Source organism: Sarcophilus harrisii, chromosome 6, assembly GCF_902635505.1.
Source record: "Sarcophilus harrisii chromosome 6, mSarHar1.11, whole genome shotgun sequence".
In the NCBI taxonomy this organism is placed as follows: domain Eukaryota; kingdom Metazoa; phylum Chordata; class Mammalia; order Dasyuromorphia; family Dasyuridae; genus Sarcophilus; species Sarcophilus harrisii.
The window spans coordinates 200,830,032-200,846,823 of NC_045431.1; the positions used below are offsets into that span (position 1 = coordinate 200,830,032).

Consider the following 16,792-nt stretch of genomic DNA (forward strand, 5'->3'; position numbering starts at 1 on the left):
GGATCTTAGAGATCTCTAGGAATTTGGAATAGATGATCCTCAAGGTCTCCTGTAATGAGAAAGCTCTATAAATCAGACACCCAGAAGAGTCAAAGACTTCTAACCTGTGTTCACGTAACTATTTAATATAAGAGCTGGGACTGGAACCCAGACTGAGTTAATGACAAAATAGAATCCAAAAATCCTAGGACTTCCTTGCTTTAAAAACAAAATGATCTCTATTCTCTCTACAGATTATAAGGTCCTGGAAACAAACTTTTGTCTTTGTATCCCTTTGGTGCCTGGCTTAATGAATGCCTGTTGATTAATAGCCTATCCAAATGCAAGACAATGAAGTCATGTTTCTTATAAGAAAATAACATAATTAAATGTCACCATTTATTATGAAAAGAAACAAAGGAAAGCCTCTGGCACATTGGATGGATCTTCTATGGAGGAATTATGGGGAAGTTCTAAACAAACATTTCATGGGATGAGAAAGTATAGATGGGATGTGATCTGTAATGGAGCATTGAGACCACAGATTCTTCAAAGTGTGGAGGTACCACTTTTCCAGAGATTCTCCACAAAAGCTTTACTTTAACAAAGGTTTTTGCATTTGATTTAATTCAATTAAAAACATTCATTAAATGCTTCCTATAGGAAAGGCAGAAATGCAAATTTCCTATTTTCAGGGAGCTGACCCTTTTACTGGAGGATACAAACCATCAAACAATAAGCCAATACCAGAGAAGATAAGGAGAGAGAGAGAAAGAAAGAGAGAGTGCTTATACCAGGGTTAAAGCAAGGACTTTCTGGAGAGGTGTGTAGCACATGAGATCAACCTTGAAAGAAGCTGGGATGTCAGTAGCAGCTGTCACTAATGCAGCTCTGGCTGGAAAGGCTCCAGAAAAGAGATCTACATTCATTATCTGAAGACCTGCCTCACTCAGTTGCTCATTATCTCTAGACTGGCACCAGATAGTAAACTTTTTTCCAGCCATTTCAACTCCCTGAGATGTTCTTGGAGTATGGACAGGCTGTGACTGACGTAAGTTGAAAATGGACTTACACTCATAAAACCAATCATCCTGGAAGTATTGAAGTATTATGCAGGTGTGCTTTGCTTTGAATAAGTTTAATATGCAAAAATTTGGCTTTATGTATTCATTTACCAAAGGCCTGTTCTTTACTTCTAATTTTTTACTCTATTTTTACAGTATTATCTCATTTAGTCCTTGAAATAGGCAGGTCAATGTCTCCATTTTACAGAAGAGAAAACTACAGTAAAGAGTTTCAGTGACATATATGGTCACATGGTTTAGAATCACAGGATGCTGGAGTTAGGAGAAACCCTTACAAATCTCTATGAGTTTGAAAAAGATATTTCAGCTAGGAAATTCTATCATTTTACACATGAGACAGTGTTTGACCCTGGAAAAGTCACTTAATCCAGTTTACCTCAGTTTCCTCATCTATAAAATGAACTGGAGGAGGAAAAACAAGCCACTCCAGCATCTTTGCCAAGAAATCCCTAAATGGGGTTATGAAGGATTCATCACAACCAAATCAACTCAACAACAACAAAATGTATGAGAGCAGTCAAATGATTTGCCCGAGGTCATATAGCTATTAATATTAGACCTGAGTTAACAAGAGAATAGGCTCCAAAAATAATCTCTTTAGTCTTAATTCAGTGCTTGTTGATTTATTAACAAAAGGATCCATAAGCAATTGCCTTAGAATAGCTATCTTCCCTACTAAAATGTGCTTTACCTAAATAAGATTGATATAAAAGGTTTTTTTCCTTTTTTCTCAAAAATATTTTATTTTTCCAATTACATAAAAAGACAAAATCTTAGACATTTCAATCAAAGATTTTATGCTTAAAAAACACTACATCTTTGACTCATCTTAGTTTGAATAAAATGTCTTAGGCTGGTTTTAATGACTATCCCTACTATCCAACTATTTGGATTAGAACTAGGAAATAGGGAATATTCTCTTTTGAGGCTATTTAGTCCCAGAACCATATGTCCTATCCTCCCATAATCTTTTACCCCCAACTTCTAAAATCTTATGCTACTTTAAAGTTTTCATCTTCCCTAGACTGAGCATATAGGATACACAACTTTTAAGGAACATGCATAAAATGAGGCACACTTATAAAATCAACTTTGAATTCTCTTTGCTAAAGAGAAAAGTAGTATCCTAAACAAAAGTCACGCAGTACAGAAAATGCATTTTAGATAATTGTTTCAGGCCTCATGTCTCCACATGCATCTTTTAATAAACAATTAACAAGAATAAAAATGGATTAACAACGATAATCATACTTAGTGGTGTTTTAAGATATTGTTGTTCAGCTGTGTCTTTGTGACTCTATTTGAGGTTCTCTTGGCAAAAATACTGGAGAGGTTTGTCATTCCCTTCTCCAGCTCATTTTACAAATGAGGAAACTGAGGCAAACATGGTAAAGTGACTCGCCCAGTATCACATCATTAATAAGTGTCGGAGGCTAGGCTTGAACTCAGGTCTTCTGACTTCAGGCCCAGTACTTTCTCCAGTGGGTCATTTAGCTGTTCTCTTTGAGGAAATTACAGTTGGTTCATTTGACTTTTCCAATGACTAAATGAGGTAGGTATAGTACACCTTGATAAATGAAATGAGACTCAGAATAAAGTCTCTTACCCACAGACACAGAAAGACAATTAAGAATTAGACAATTCAAAGTTTGCAGAGTATTTTAGCACATATTATTTCATTTGATCCTCACAACAAGTCTGTGATATTAGAAATATTATCCCCATTTTATAGATTGTGGTCACACAACTAGTTAAGAGCCAGAAATGATAATGAAAATTAGATATTTCTTGATTCTATATCCAACATTCATTTCTTAAATACTACATTGAATCTCTGGGTTGAGTTCTATTTCTTCTTTCTTACTCTTCTTTTGATGGTAGAAAAAACCCAAAGTAGAAGGAGGGAAGGAGGAGGAAGAAGTACAGGAGGAGGACAATGAAGTATAAAAACGATGACAAAAAAGGATAACCTAATCCCAAATAATTAAGCATCGATAAATGACTATTTTAAGGAGAAAAAAAAGGTTGGTGAAACTATTTATATGAAAAATACCTATTTGATCATCTTTCCATTTTGAAACATTAAATATTCATATTTATATCAGTCCCCATCTTCCCAAATATGGCAGGTTCTGGCATGGTTCTCCCCAAATGAATATTCTTTATATTCTCACATCAAGGACCCCTACTACTGGCCCTATCATTCATAGGAATAGCCTGGTAACCTTAGACAAGTCACTTTAGCTCTCAAGGGCTCATATACTTAATTTGTAAAATGGGGATAATAATGGATCTCTTAAGATCTGGGTCTGAGATATATGAAAGACAATTTGAGTTAGGGTGAAATGAGAATCACAGAAAACAGTCTCGGGTGAGAAGGAAACTGAAAGATTACCTAGCCCAATCACTGCACTATCATTGTTGGCTCTGCATTGGGAATTATGTTGAGCACAATATGAGCACGTTCAGAAAATGAGAAAAATGGAGCTAACAAAAGCCAATGATTTTATTTTCCTAGCTTTCCTATCTCTTCCAAGGCCAGCTTTATAACTTGGAGTCATCAGTTGTCAAAGCTTACCAATTCTAAGTGCACAATCTCCATTCCAATCCGTTGCTTCTCACCACTGTTATTCCAGCCAACAATACAACTCGAGTGAACTGTTGCAATAGTCTTGGAACTGGTCTCTACTTCTCTCTCTCAACCACACCCTCTTTTCTGCTCAAAATGACACTTCTCTGATCCTCGCAGCTGCTCATGCCTTCCCCTCAATATTAGTTTGTATTTACTTACTTTGTATGTGTGTGTATATATATATATATGTTTTACCTGCTTATAGAATATAAGCCTCTTGAGAGCAGGAACTGTTTCATATCAGGGAGTGGGGTTATATGCCTAGTGTTTATCCCATAATGTCTGGAACTAATAGGTGCTTAATAAGTGCTTTTGAGTTGATTATTTAGTTCTTAGTTTTTTGCCATCTCCTACATATGCAGGTAATGTGAAACATGACTTCTAGATTATCCAGCATGTTTGCATACAGTTCTATAGCTGGACCACAGACCAACTCTATCTTTTTCAGTACATTGAAAAGGATAGGAAGTAGAGTGGATAAGTGGAATTTAATGGATTTAGAGTTTGGAAACAGGGCCAGAATGGCTACAGAACTGCACTGACCCCTGCCTTGATTTTCAGGTAGAGCCAGAGCCTGGTCATCTGTTGCTTTGCTACCTGTCTCCTTCCACACTGTCCATCCATCCAAGTGCAGAGGCAATCCTAATCCTCCTCCTGTGGGGTACTTCCTACAGGGGAATAATCTACTCAGCCCTGAGCTGAGCCTTATTGCAGAGCTGGTGAATGAAAGTGATAACCAAAACTATCTTCTGCAGGACCCCTAGCTGGTCTAAGCTATATCTGCTTCTTGTTGAGGAGCTAATAATCAAATCAACATATACATTGCTTCAGGACAAAAAAACAACAACAACAACAACAACAACAAAAAAAAAAAAAAAAAAAAAAAAAAAAAAAAAAAAAGGAAAAAGCAATTTCTATAGTTCAACTTGTCATTCTGACTTTTAGGTTGCCTAGATTGAGAATTCCTTTCTGACCCACACTACCAGCTCCTTTCTACTTCTTCATGTTGGCTCCATCTCTCTAATCCCTATCGTTCTCTTTCCATTGTGCCTTATGGATCCCCTATTATATTGTTAACAATCTTCTCTGCATGTTAGCTCTTACTTCTATCCTCTGGAAATCACTTTAGATGAATTCACTTATAGATGCACATGTTGTTCCCTCCCACCCCCCAAGCTCTGTGAGGGCAAGGCTTTCTTTTGTGACCCCAGAGCCTCACACAAAGCAAGGGGTGCTCAATAACTACTCCTGGGACAGAACAAAATTTCAAGTCCTGATGCTGCCAATAATTTGAGCAAGTCCTTCCCAGTCTTTTGAGTTTCAATTTCCTCACCATGAATGGATTCAATTGAATTATATGATCTCTAAGATGATTTCCATCTCAAAAAATCTAAGTCACAAGAATTCCTTATTATTTTTCACTGGTTAAGGGAAAACCACATTATAATAGTAAAGCTTTATAGTTTATTTTCAATAAGTTTTTTTCATGATTTAAAACTTTGAAATGCTGAACTTACCCATATAAATAGGAGTTCCACAAGTTGCCTGCAACATGGCTTCACATCCACCCTCTTTTTGCACGGCTAAACCAAAATCAGTCACCTAGAAGAAGAAACTCAAGAGTATCAAGGCGCAGGATTGCCAGGCAGGTCTGTTTCCAACTGGAAAAATCCAGTGGTAGAAATTCAGAGCTCAGATTACAGTGGAACAGGGCTCTTTTTGGAAGGCCTTCCTGTACTTCCATCACTAAGTTAATAAGGAGCACTAATCACACATACATTGCTCTTAATTCAATTAAGCAAACATTTATTTAGCACTAAATGCAATTCACTTAATTCAGAGAAGAAACAAGAGCCCCTGTCCTAAAAAACAAACAAACAAAAAAAAAAAAAACCTTATGATTCAGTGAGGGAAATAAAAAACCATTTACAGGTTTACCCTGTCTAGCATTAATCTGTTTCAAAAATACATGACTTTTAACTGATGAAACAATTGTCATAGGGGATATTTAGAGCCATACCAATAGCATTATGAATAGGTTATATATATATGTGTGTGTGTGTATATTTGTGTACATATACATCTGACTCCAGAATAAGAGTTGTCAGAGCTTCCCTGGTCTTCCCCAGTTAGGACCCCTAGCTACTAGTATACCCAGAATCTGCCAACCTTCCTGTTCACATCCAAGCATGTCTGCATATGTACAGCCTGAAGATCAAAACCACAAATATGGCTATGTGTATGTATGTACATATTTATTCGTATTTATATGGTGCATATTCATATATAAATATGAATGAAACGGTCCCTGATGTCAAAAAGCTTATACAACACGCCCATATATTGCTACATATAAAGCATTTCTAAGATAAATACAGGATAATAATTATGTAGGTGAAATATGGCAGAAGAACAGGGAAAGATCAGGAATGGCTTCATTTAAAAAGTGGTGTTTAAGCTAGATTTTTGACATAAATGAGATAATTTAAGAGGAAGGAGTGAAGTGGGAGTAGATTCCAGGAATGGGAGTGAAAAGAGAGAGGAACAAGAAGATGACTAGTCACTCTAAGAAGTGAAGGAAAGGAGAATGATGCTCAACAAGATGGAAAAAGGTATGTTGTGGCAGGTAGTGAAGAATGTTAAAAACCAAACAGAGGAGTTTATGTGGATACTGAAAGTAACAAGGAAGCCACTGTAGTTTACTGAGAAGGGGGATGGTGTGATCAGATCCACACTTTAGGAAAATCACTTTGGCATCTGTGTCTGGAATAATAAGAGCCTTGAAGCAAGATAACTATTAGGAAGATCTAGTTGACAGTAGATAAAGACTTTAACTAGGTTGATGATCATGTGAGTAGAGAGAAGAGCACAGGTTTGAGAAATGATGTGCTAGGTCAACTTACTGGAAATAAGAGAAAAGAACTGAAGAGAATGGGGAGAATGGAAGTCTAAATGACTGAAGGATAAACATGAAAGAGGTGTGGGGTTTGGCAGAAATATAATAAATTCTGTTTTAGTCAAATTAAGTTTGAGATACCTCTGAGATACTCAGTTGAAAATGCCTAATAGGCAATGGAAAATTCAGGATTTGAGTTCAAGAGACTGGATCGTGATATAAATTTAGGAATTATCTGTATAAAAATGAAATTGAACCCATAGGGATTAGGTAGGTCACCTGGGAAGGAGAATACTCTTAGTTATGAGCATGATACAGATGATGAGCTAGCAAAGGAAACTGAAAAGGGAAGAGGAGAGAGAGAGAAAGAAAGAAAAAAAAGGAGCCAGAAAAGAAAATCAGAGAAAATGATGGAAATGACATTTAATGGTACACTCTAAAAGGACAGTGTGGTCAGGAGTAGAAACTGCTCCAGAGTTGAGGAAGAATGAAGACTAGGAAAAGACCATCAGAGTGAACAATTAAGAGACCACTGGTAACTTCTGAGGGAGAACTTTCAATAGAAGGGTTGGATGGTTAAGTGATATAGTGGGAAGCTAGAATGCAGGGCACTGAGAAGCAAACAAAAAGGAGTAAACAGAGGTGAACATAGGCAGCTTTTGGAATTTTTTTTAAGCATGGGGAAAGCTTGTCCCTATTTTGTAAGCATCTGAAAAAGAAGACTAGGGAGAAGACTTTATATCAAACAGAGGGAATGCCAGTGGGAACAATAAGAAGACTTCCATCTTTTGAGTCTAAAACAGGGCAAAGTTGGGAATGATGTCATGGGGTTTGAGATTTAGCTAAGAAAAAGCAGTTCATGGTAATTGTTTTAAGTACAACTGTTGACTGGGAGAGGCAGGTGAGAGATTCTGAAGGAGAAAGGCTGGAAGATAAGGACGATCTTTAGTTATCAAGAAGATAGAGGAGAGGTACTGAACCTATATTTCACAGAAGGAACCTCAGGTGAAGAAACTCCCTTTGCCAACACAGGTCAGGACCTTTTCTGCAGCTTGGAAGCCTTATAGAATTGTCTAAAGATTAATTAGAGATTAAATTAATTGCTCAGGATCATATGTGAGGTCTTCCTGTCTTTGAAGTTAACATTCTGAGATACACTGCATTATGGTTGTCTCTTACTTCTTGAATGAATTAAAAGAAACTGGGATTTTGTGACATTAAGAAACATGTTAATAATGTATTAATAGCATTACTGAAAATTTTTATTATTTATGGAAACTTTATTTGGAGTATTCCTGCATACAAATAACTACAAGGTAGAAAATGGTAAATACAAAGGAGAGACTAAACAAAGTTGTAAAAGACATTTTAAGAGAGAAAGACCAATTTGGGGAAGGCTTCACAGAGTTGGTGGTGCCTAAGAATGGTGGTGCCATTCTTGAAGGAATGGATTTGCTTTTTAAAATTAAATTTAAAAAAATAAAAAATTAATTTTTTTTCCAATTCACAAAAATGGGCTTTTTTCCCCCAACCATCTCCCCATTAGAAAAAGAAAAAAGAAAATTAAAATCCTGGTAACAAATATGCTTACTCAGGCAAGAACAATCCTTCATGAGCCGTGTCCAAAAATTGTTGTCCATCATATCTCTGTTAGGAGGTGAGTAGCATGCTTCATTATTAGTCCTTTGGTATCAAGGCTGGTCATTGTGCTGATCAGAGTTTTTAAGGTTTTTAATGTTGTTTTTTATAATATTGCTGTTATTGTACTCAAATATGTTATTTTCCTTAATTTGCTCACTTCAATCTGCATCAGTTTTTTCATCAAAAGTTTTCCCAGTTTTCACAGAAACCATCCTTTTCATCGTTTCTTCCTGTACAATGGTATTCCATTATATTGATATACTATAATTTGTTCAGTCATTCTCCAATTGCTGGGCACCATGAAAGACTTCAATAGGTGGAAATGGAAAGATATCCATTCTAAATGGGAAGAATGGTTTGAAAAAAGGAGATGGGAAATTGTAAAAGAATGATAAACAATCAGTAGTCCAGTTTGGTTGGAGCATGGAGAATTTACAGGAGAAGAGTATTTAATAAGACTGGAGAGGTAGGTTGGAAACAGATTGTTGAAGTCACTGAATGCTGGATTACGGAGTATGCATCTTCTTCAGGAAGCAATGGTATAACCAATGAAAGTTTTTGACCAAAAATTACTCATGCTCAGAACTACATATTAGTAAGACTATTTTGGTAGATGAATGCAGAAGGATTGATGTTGGGAGAGACTAACAGTAGAGAAACCAGTTATGAAACTACAATAATTCAAATGGGAGATGATGAGGGCTTAAGAGTTCACCTTTAGGTTTGCTCCTCTTCTGTGTGGAAGGGGAAGAATTCTGCAGGAAATTGGATGGACATTCACATTAAAAGCCCTAAAAAGTATAGACATAGATGGGTCTTTCTTTAATATAATTAAAAGCACATAATTAAAACAAAGACTAGATATTGTTTCCAGTGTAAAAACACTAGAAGCTTTCCTACCACAAACACAGATAAAGTAAAGGTACTCTCTGTTCCAATGACTATTTTATAGTTTTAAACATATTAACAATGAGGCATTAAATGACTGCTATAAATTTCCTTTTCCCTACTGTAGATTCCCACAGTACCCACTCCCATCTTCTCCCACTTCTTACATAAGGCCTTAACATACATTGATGATAAAACTCAGGATAATTTGCCATCTCCTTCTATATTCATTTCACAATTCTTTGGTTTTATCTCTATAGCCTCATTGATTTCTTGGAAGGGCTACCTATACTTTTCTTTCACTTCCTCTATTCTAAACTTAATTTAATCAGGCTTTTGACATCATCATTTAACTGAAACTTCTTTCTCCAACATTACCAATGTACTTCTAATCACCAAATCAAAGCTTCCCTTCTCAATATCTATCCTTCTTGACTTTTCTTTACCATTTGCCACCACTGACAATCCCATCTTCCTGCATACTCTCTCCTCTAGATTTCTGTGACACAATTCTCACTTTAATCTTCTCTTACCTATTTATGACTGATACTTTTCAATCCCCTTTGCATGATCAGTATTCATATTCCATATATTCACTATGAATGAGGTTACGACTCTATTCTAGTTACTTTTTCATCACTTTCTATATGTATCAACAATGGGTTCAATTATCATCTCTGCATCAATTATTCTCAAAACTATATAAAAGAGTAGTCTTTCTCCTAAACCTTCAGTGGTGGATCATTAACTGCCTACTGGTCTTTCCAAAATGGGTGTCTCAAAGGCATCTCAATAGTATAAAACCAAATTTGCAATCTTTCCTCCAAATACCCTTTCCCCTATCTTTTATTGGGAGCATCACTGACTTGATGTCATCCAGGATAAACAGCCTCAGTGTTATTTCAATTGTACTCTTCTTCATCCCACATTTCCAAAATGGTCCAAAATCATGTCAATTCTTCTTCCAAAATGTCTCTCAAATTTGTTTGTCCCCTTCTCTCTACCCACATAGACCCTATCCTAGTTTAGAAGACCATCAATTCATTAGGCATCTTATCTAGATTGCCTGAATCTTTTAATTAGCTTTCTTGGCTCAAGTTTCTTCCTATTCTAATTCATCCAATGCCATATAGCTACCCAGATGATGATCCTGAAATACTGTCCCAATCATACTTCTCAAGTCAATAAATTCCACTAACTCCTTACTTCCTCTAAGATCAAACTCCTCTATTGTCATTTAATCCCTTCACATTCTAGCCCTGTCCAGTCTTTTTAGATTTGTTACAGAGTATTCTCTTTGCCCACTCTACAGCAGTTTTCTTCAAAACTCAGATGGTAAAATTCAGCTGAAGGACTACCTTCTGCATGACCTCCTTCCAGATCCCCAGATGCAAGACTTGCTTCCTCTCTTTCCCTGTATCTACTCCCCATTACTTTGTATTTGTTTTGTGTAAATATATGCATACATTTTTGTCAACCTTTAATAAATGAGACTCTTATCTTTTATTTAATTTAACTCCCTGGATCTACAAAAGGGCTCAGAAGCCAGTCAGATTTCCAAGATCTTTAAAATTTTAAAGACCAAATTACTTTGTTGATTTTTACAGTGTAAAACATAGCAGATTTTGCCATATTTATTCCTAAAATTCTACCATGTTTCTACTACTTTAAAAGGATATCAAAACAAAGCCAATTATTTTTCCATGTATGCATGAATATTACTGTTTTATTGTCATTGAGAACCATAATTTGTTTATCATTTCTTTTCTTCATTCTTATTTCCCTTTATTTTTACAACATAAAAATATAAGTAATATATCATTAAAATATAAGAAGCAAATTAATGCAAAGTTATGTACATGCAAATCAACAAAAAGTTATGCCCATGCAAATCAACAATGCTGTAAGTCAATTGTAATTACACTGACCTCTTCATGCAGTGCTATATATATATTTTTAACACTGGAATCCAACCTAGAGTCCAAACCCAAAGGGGGATGGTTGGATTCCAGTGTTAAAAATCATGAGTAGAAAAGCCAGTGTGCTCACTGAATATACAACCAAAAACTTTGGGTATTCTGGGGATTGAGTTACTTTGTTAATTAGCAGCAATGGACAAAAGATGTTATTAAAAAGAATGGTTTTGAATATTTAGAAAAAAAGCAGTGATCACAAAGTACATATGGTTTCATCAAAATAGGTCATGTCAGTATAATGTTCACATAATTTGAATCAGATATTCTACTACTAAGCATCTTTTTCAAGGATAGAAAGAAAAGTTGATATACACAAAATGTTTATAACCAAACAGCTAGGAATAAAGTAGTTATCGATCAGTTGAAGAATGGCTAAACAAACAGAAGTACATTAATATAATAAATTATTAGTGTACCATAAAAATAATAAATATGAATAATACAGAAAAAAGGGAAACAATATACACAATGATTACAATATTATAAACAGAAAGAACAAAAATATACAACTGAATATTATGTATTTACATAGTAAATATGAATTCTGGTCCCAAGAAAGAGGTGAGACTATTCACCTTACAGAGTTGAGGCATTATGGATGGGCAAAAGCATACATACTATAAGATTCAGTTGATTTGTTGGTTAGTTTTGCTAAACTGTTTTTTTTTTTTCCATTATGAGTGATATTTCCCTTAGAAAAGGAAAGGGTCAGTTATAGTTATATGAAGGTAGTTATATAAAGGTTATAGCTATTAATAAAGAAAATTTAAAAACAAAAGATATTACTCATAATTAAAATTTTAAAGGATCTGTCATGCAAAGTAATTTCAATTATCTTCTTTAGAGGGTTAAATATCTAGACTGGCAAAGTATCTTGAAAAAGTCTCTTAGACTATTCTTGCGAACCAGATAGAGACATGTGTACTAAACAACAGTACAGTTAAGTAGTACCAAAGTGAGTTGTATGGACTGTTCCAAAAATCTAGCACCTCTGGTATGAGGGATTGCTAAGCCCTTTTCAGGACTGCCCATTGATTTTTAGTGTCTATCTAATGCACCCAATTCTCACTTGTGGCTCCAAGAAACTGTAGCAATTGCAGTGGTCAGTTCCTGGTAAACCATCTCCAAAGGCTGAGAGTAATCAACAGATCTCAAATGTGTATCTACCCTAAGCATGTGAAGGGAGATTTCCCCAGAAGAATGGGTGAATGGGAAAAATGTGTTCCAATAAACATGCAGATGGCTATGGTGCAATGGAGAGCTTAGATCTCGGTCAGATATCAATCCACCCAGGACCATGGGCAGTAATCTTGACTTTTGTCCTCCCATTGGACTTGGATGACTCAGAAAGAGAGAATGTGCAACTTTCTTTGTGCAACTCTGCCTCATTTAAAGCTAATTCATGCACAAGTGAAGACATCGCCCATGATGTCATCGTTCTTCTTAGAAAATGAAGGACAAACAACAAATATCTAAGTGAATTGGAATTAATTGAATGGCCAAGCCCAAAGGGGTTTGGGTTAACTTCCGAATACGGTCTCTCTGTGCTTAACTCTGTGTATTACCTTTAACCCTGATAAAGTTAGAAATGACGTGGTTATCATCTTTATGTATAGCACAAAGTTAGGAGGAATCAGTAACACATCAGAAAGAAGATCAGGATCCAATAAAAAATCAGCAGGTCAGAATGCAGTTAGATTCAATACAATAGAACTAAACATAAAGTGAGAGGTGCTATGGCAGAGAGTTGTGAGACTGTCAAAGTCAGGAAAAGAAGGTTCAAGACCAGCCCAATACATTTCAGTTGTGTGACTATGGGCAGATCACTTTAATCTCTCAGTGCCCCAGGCAGCTCTTTAAAACAAGGCCTAGGACATTTCCTGAGCTGTACTGGTAGAGGAAGTTTTCACACCAGCAATAATCAACACAGATGAAATTACAGGTCTAAAATAAAAACAACAATAAATGTCTTATGTTTGGGTTCAAAAAAATCAACTTCACAAGTATGAGATGGGGGTGGCGGGTACTCAGTCATTCTATCTCAAAAAACCTGTTGTTTTTACAACATTAGAGCAGGTCAAATGAATTATATACATAAATTGCTTTGCTAAACTTTCAATGTCACATAACATTAGCTATTAATATTATAGACTCAATGTTAGTACAAGGTACAAAAAAAGTCATGCAGTCCTTAGACTGTATTTATCAAAGCTTAATGTTCAGCACCAGGAAGCTGATAGCCCTTCTGATCTGCCCTGGTCAGACCACATAGGGAGTCTTGTGTTCTATTCTGGTTATCACATTTTAGGGAAGAATAGATCAAATAAAAAGCAGTCAGAAGAACAAGACCAAGGTGGTAAAAAGCCTCAATATCATGCCATATGAAGACTGGATGAAAGAACTTAGAATGAATGTTAATCCTAGAGAAAAGGAGACTTGTGGTGTGTGAGGGGGGAGTATGGCGAGGGTAGACAGCATAATAGCTTTCTTCAAGTTGGAGAGCAGTCATATTGAAGAGGGAATAAACTTGTTTGGTTAATCCCAAGAGAGGTGAATTAGGAACAATTGATAGATGTTGCAAAAGTGACTTTAGGATTCACATTTAAAAAAAAAAGCTTTCTAACAATTAAAGTTATACAAAAGTGAGGCGTACTGCTTAAAGAGGTACTGAGTTCCTCTTGACAGAAGGTCTTCAAGCAGAAGCTTGACTATTTATCCAGCTTGTATTAATGGGATTTTGTTCAGGTTCAGGGTATATTAGATGGCCTTAGTGATTCCTTCCAGTTATAAGATTCTGTAACTTTTGTAAATAAAAGTGTTATTACAGAGAACAGTTAGATGGTGCCATAATACATAATGTTCTCAATCTGAAGTCTGGAAGACTCCTTTTCCTGAGTTCAAATCTGACCTCAGACAGCTGTATGACCTTGGGCAAGTCACTTCACCCTATTTACTTCAGTTTACTCATCTGTAAAATGAGCTAGAGAAGAAAATGGATAACTACTCTACTATCTTCACCAAGAAGAGTCAAACATAACTGAACAGCAACAATTACAGAGGTCATCTTATCTCACTGTTAATCCAATCCCCTTATTTCAGAGACAGGAAAAATATGACTCAAGGTAACTGAGCCAGCAGGATTATCATCTTGATAATCCAATGTTCTTTCCCTTTTGCTCCAACTCTGCTCCATTGCTGTTCTGAAAAGACTTCTAATTTTCAGGAAGGAAGTTTTCCAGTATTTAATTTCTCAGAAGATATCAAAGATGTAAAGATAGCAACACTCAAAAGAAACCCATTAAAAATTATGGTTTGCAACTCAGTTTGATTACTACCTTTGTGTATTGGTGGGAAATCACTTAATTTTCCAGAGTTTCAGTTTCTTCACTTGTTAAATGAGTTTAGAGCAGATAAAACTTTTAAAGACATTTTACTCATTTCCTACTTCCAAATTTCCATTTTTATTATGATTTTGACAAATATCTCCTTCCATTCTCTAATTTAAGATATTGTTTCTTGCATGTAAGACATGTAAGAAGGACATTTGGAGCTTATTAAAGTGTTAGATGGTAGTCTAAACCTAATTTCTGCCAGATCACTTTCCCATTTCCACAGCAGTTATTGTAAAGTGGGTCCTTTCCCCAATATTTGTAGTCTTTGGGTTTGTGGATCACTATGCATTATGTTCAATTGGATCTGAATGTTTAGTATCCATTTTAATCCACTAATCAATTTGTCTATTTTTAAAATCAGTACCAGAATATCTTGTCGATTATTCCTTTGCAAAATAGTTGTAAGCCCCTTTTACCATTTTCCTATTTCCCTTGAGATTCTTAACCTTTTGTTCTTGTAGAAAAATTGCTATTATTTTATCTAATTCTTTTAAATAATCCTTTGTTTGGCTTTTATAACACTAATATATATAGTTTCAAGTACTAAAAATTGTCATTTTTGCTTTATTAGCATAGCCTAACCACAAATAATTAATATGGCTATAATTATTTAATTCTTTACTTCTGTAAAGATTGTTTTATAACTATATTCATATAATTCCAGTGTGTGTGTTTTGGTAGGTTTTCTCTCATTTGTTTTATATATATTGGAGTTATTTTTAAATGGTATTTCTTTTTGTTTCTCCATGCCACCCAGGCCCCAGGATAGTAATGTCAAAACTCAAATAGAAACAGGGACCATGAAATCATATATAAGGACCTCTGTGGGCTGCAAATATTTTATTCCATTTTATTTGTTTTGTTAAATATTTCTCAATTACATTTTAATATGGTTTGGGCCAGACTTAGAAATGTTGTGCACTGCCTACAACCCAAAGACCATGCATTTGACACCTTTACCCATGCTTATTCTGGTGCCTTGTCCAGAATAGGTGTTTAACAAATGTTTGTTGCATAGAATTAAAGTAATGGTTAATTTGACAAAAACTCTTGATTAATCATTTAATCAACAAGTATTCATTAAGCACCTATTGCTTATCAGACAATGGGGATAAAAAAGCAAAATCCAAAATAGTTTCTGCTCTCAAGGAGCTCATACTGTGAAACACCATTTATGCATATGAATAAATTTAGTAAATACAAGATAATTCGGGGAAGAGATTCTCCCAGCTGAGCAAATCAGGAAAGAACTCAAGTAGAAGGTGGAGCTTGAGCCCAGCTTTATTAAGAAACTAAGAATTCCAAGAAGCTATACAACACAAGGAGGGAGTGCATTCTAAATATGAGCAGCAGCCTGTATAAATACAAGGTCATGAATGGTATGTGTGTGGAAGAACAAATAGACTGTCTTGAATGGACTATAGAGTGTGTGAAAGGAGTACAGTATAGTAGGTTAGGAAAAGTAGGCTAAAGCTAGATTGTGAAGGGTTTTGAATGCCAATAAAAGAATTTGTATTTTACCTTGGAGAATAGAAAACCAATGGCATTTCTGAATAAGAAAATAACAGTAAGACCTGTGTTTTAGGACTATCAGCTAGAGGAGGATGAATTAGAGAAAGGAGAGACTTAAGACGATGAAGCCCATTTAAGAGGCCATTTCAGTAATCCAGATAAAAGATAATGAAGCCCTGAATTGGTCTGGTAGCCTTGTAAGGGAAGAGAAAGGGACAGATAAAAGAAATATTGTAGGTGTAGAATCAATAAGACATTTATTTTAGTGTATTAATTTTAATTTATGCTGGATCCTTGTAGTCTACAATGACAAAGGCAGTTTCTATCAAAGAATATAGATTCAAACAATTTCTTCATATACTTAAATTCTTCAATGAATCTGATCTTACCCATGTAAGTTCTTCCCCCAATATTGCAGCTCATAACTCATTCATAGATTTTCATTCTGTGTGACTCTTTATTTGTCACTTTCCATAAATCTCTATGGCAGGCCAAGTCAACATATTGGAAACCTTCCACTAACTCTCGAAATATTTTGTGGATACCAATCCATCTGTTACCCTCTCCTTTTGTTGACTATGTAAGTCAGCCTGTTCCTTTTCCTATTTACGCATCTCTCTCTTGCATGTTTAAGTCTTTTTTGTGTGTAGTTCATCACTGCTAATATGTAGGGGCCCACCACACATCTCATCGGTGCCCTTGGCATGACCTTAAATTTGTTTCATTCAGAGATTCTTGTATACAATTATTTGTAATCATATAGATTAACAGAAGAATATTGATGTTTAAAA

The 16,792-nt window shown here is 35.4% G+C and overlaps 1 protein-coding gene across 4 annotated transcripts in view; it reads right to left on the bottom strand.

Moving 5' to 3' along the window:
* Positions 1-16,792, bottom strand: part of STK33 (serine/threonine kinase 33) — a 166,262-nt gene that overhangs the window by 44,485 nt on the left and 104,985 nt on the right. For all 4 annotated transcript variants that reach the window (XM_031943987.1, XM_031943985.1, XM_031943988.1 and 1 more), the window contains one exon: positions 5,214-5,298. In XM_031943987.1, the coding sequence (XP_031799847.1) occupies positions 5,214-5,298 (85 nt within the window). The remainder of the gene's footprint in view (positions 1-5,213; positions 5,299-16,792) is intronic.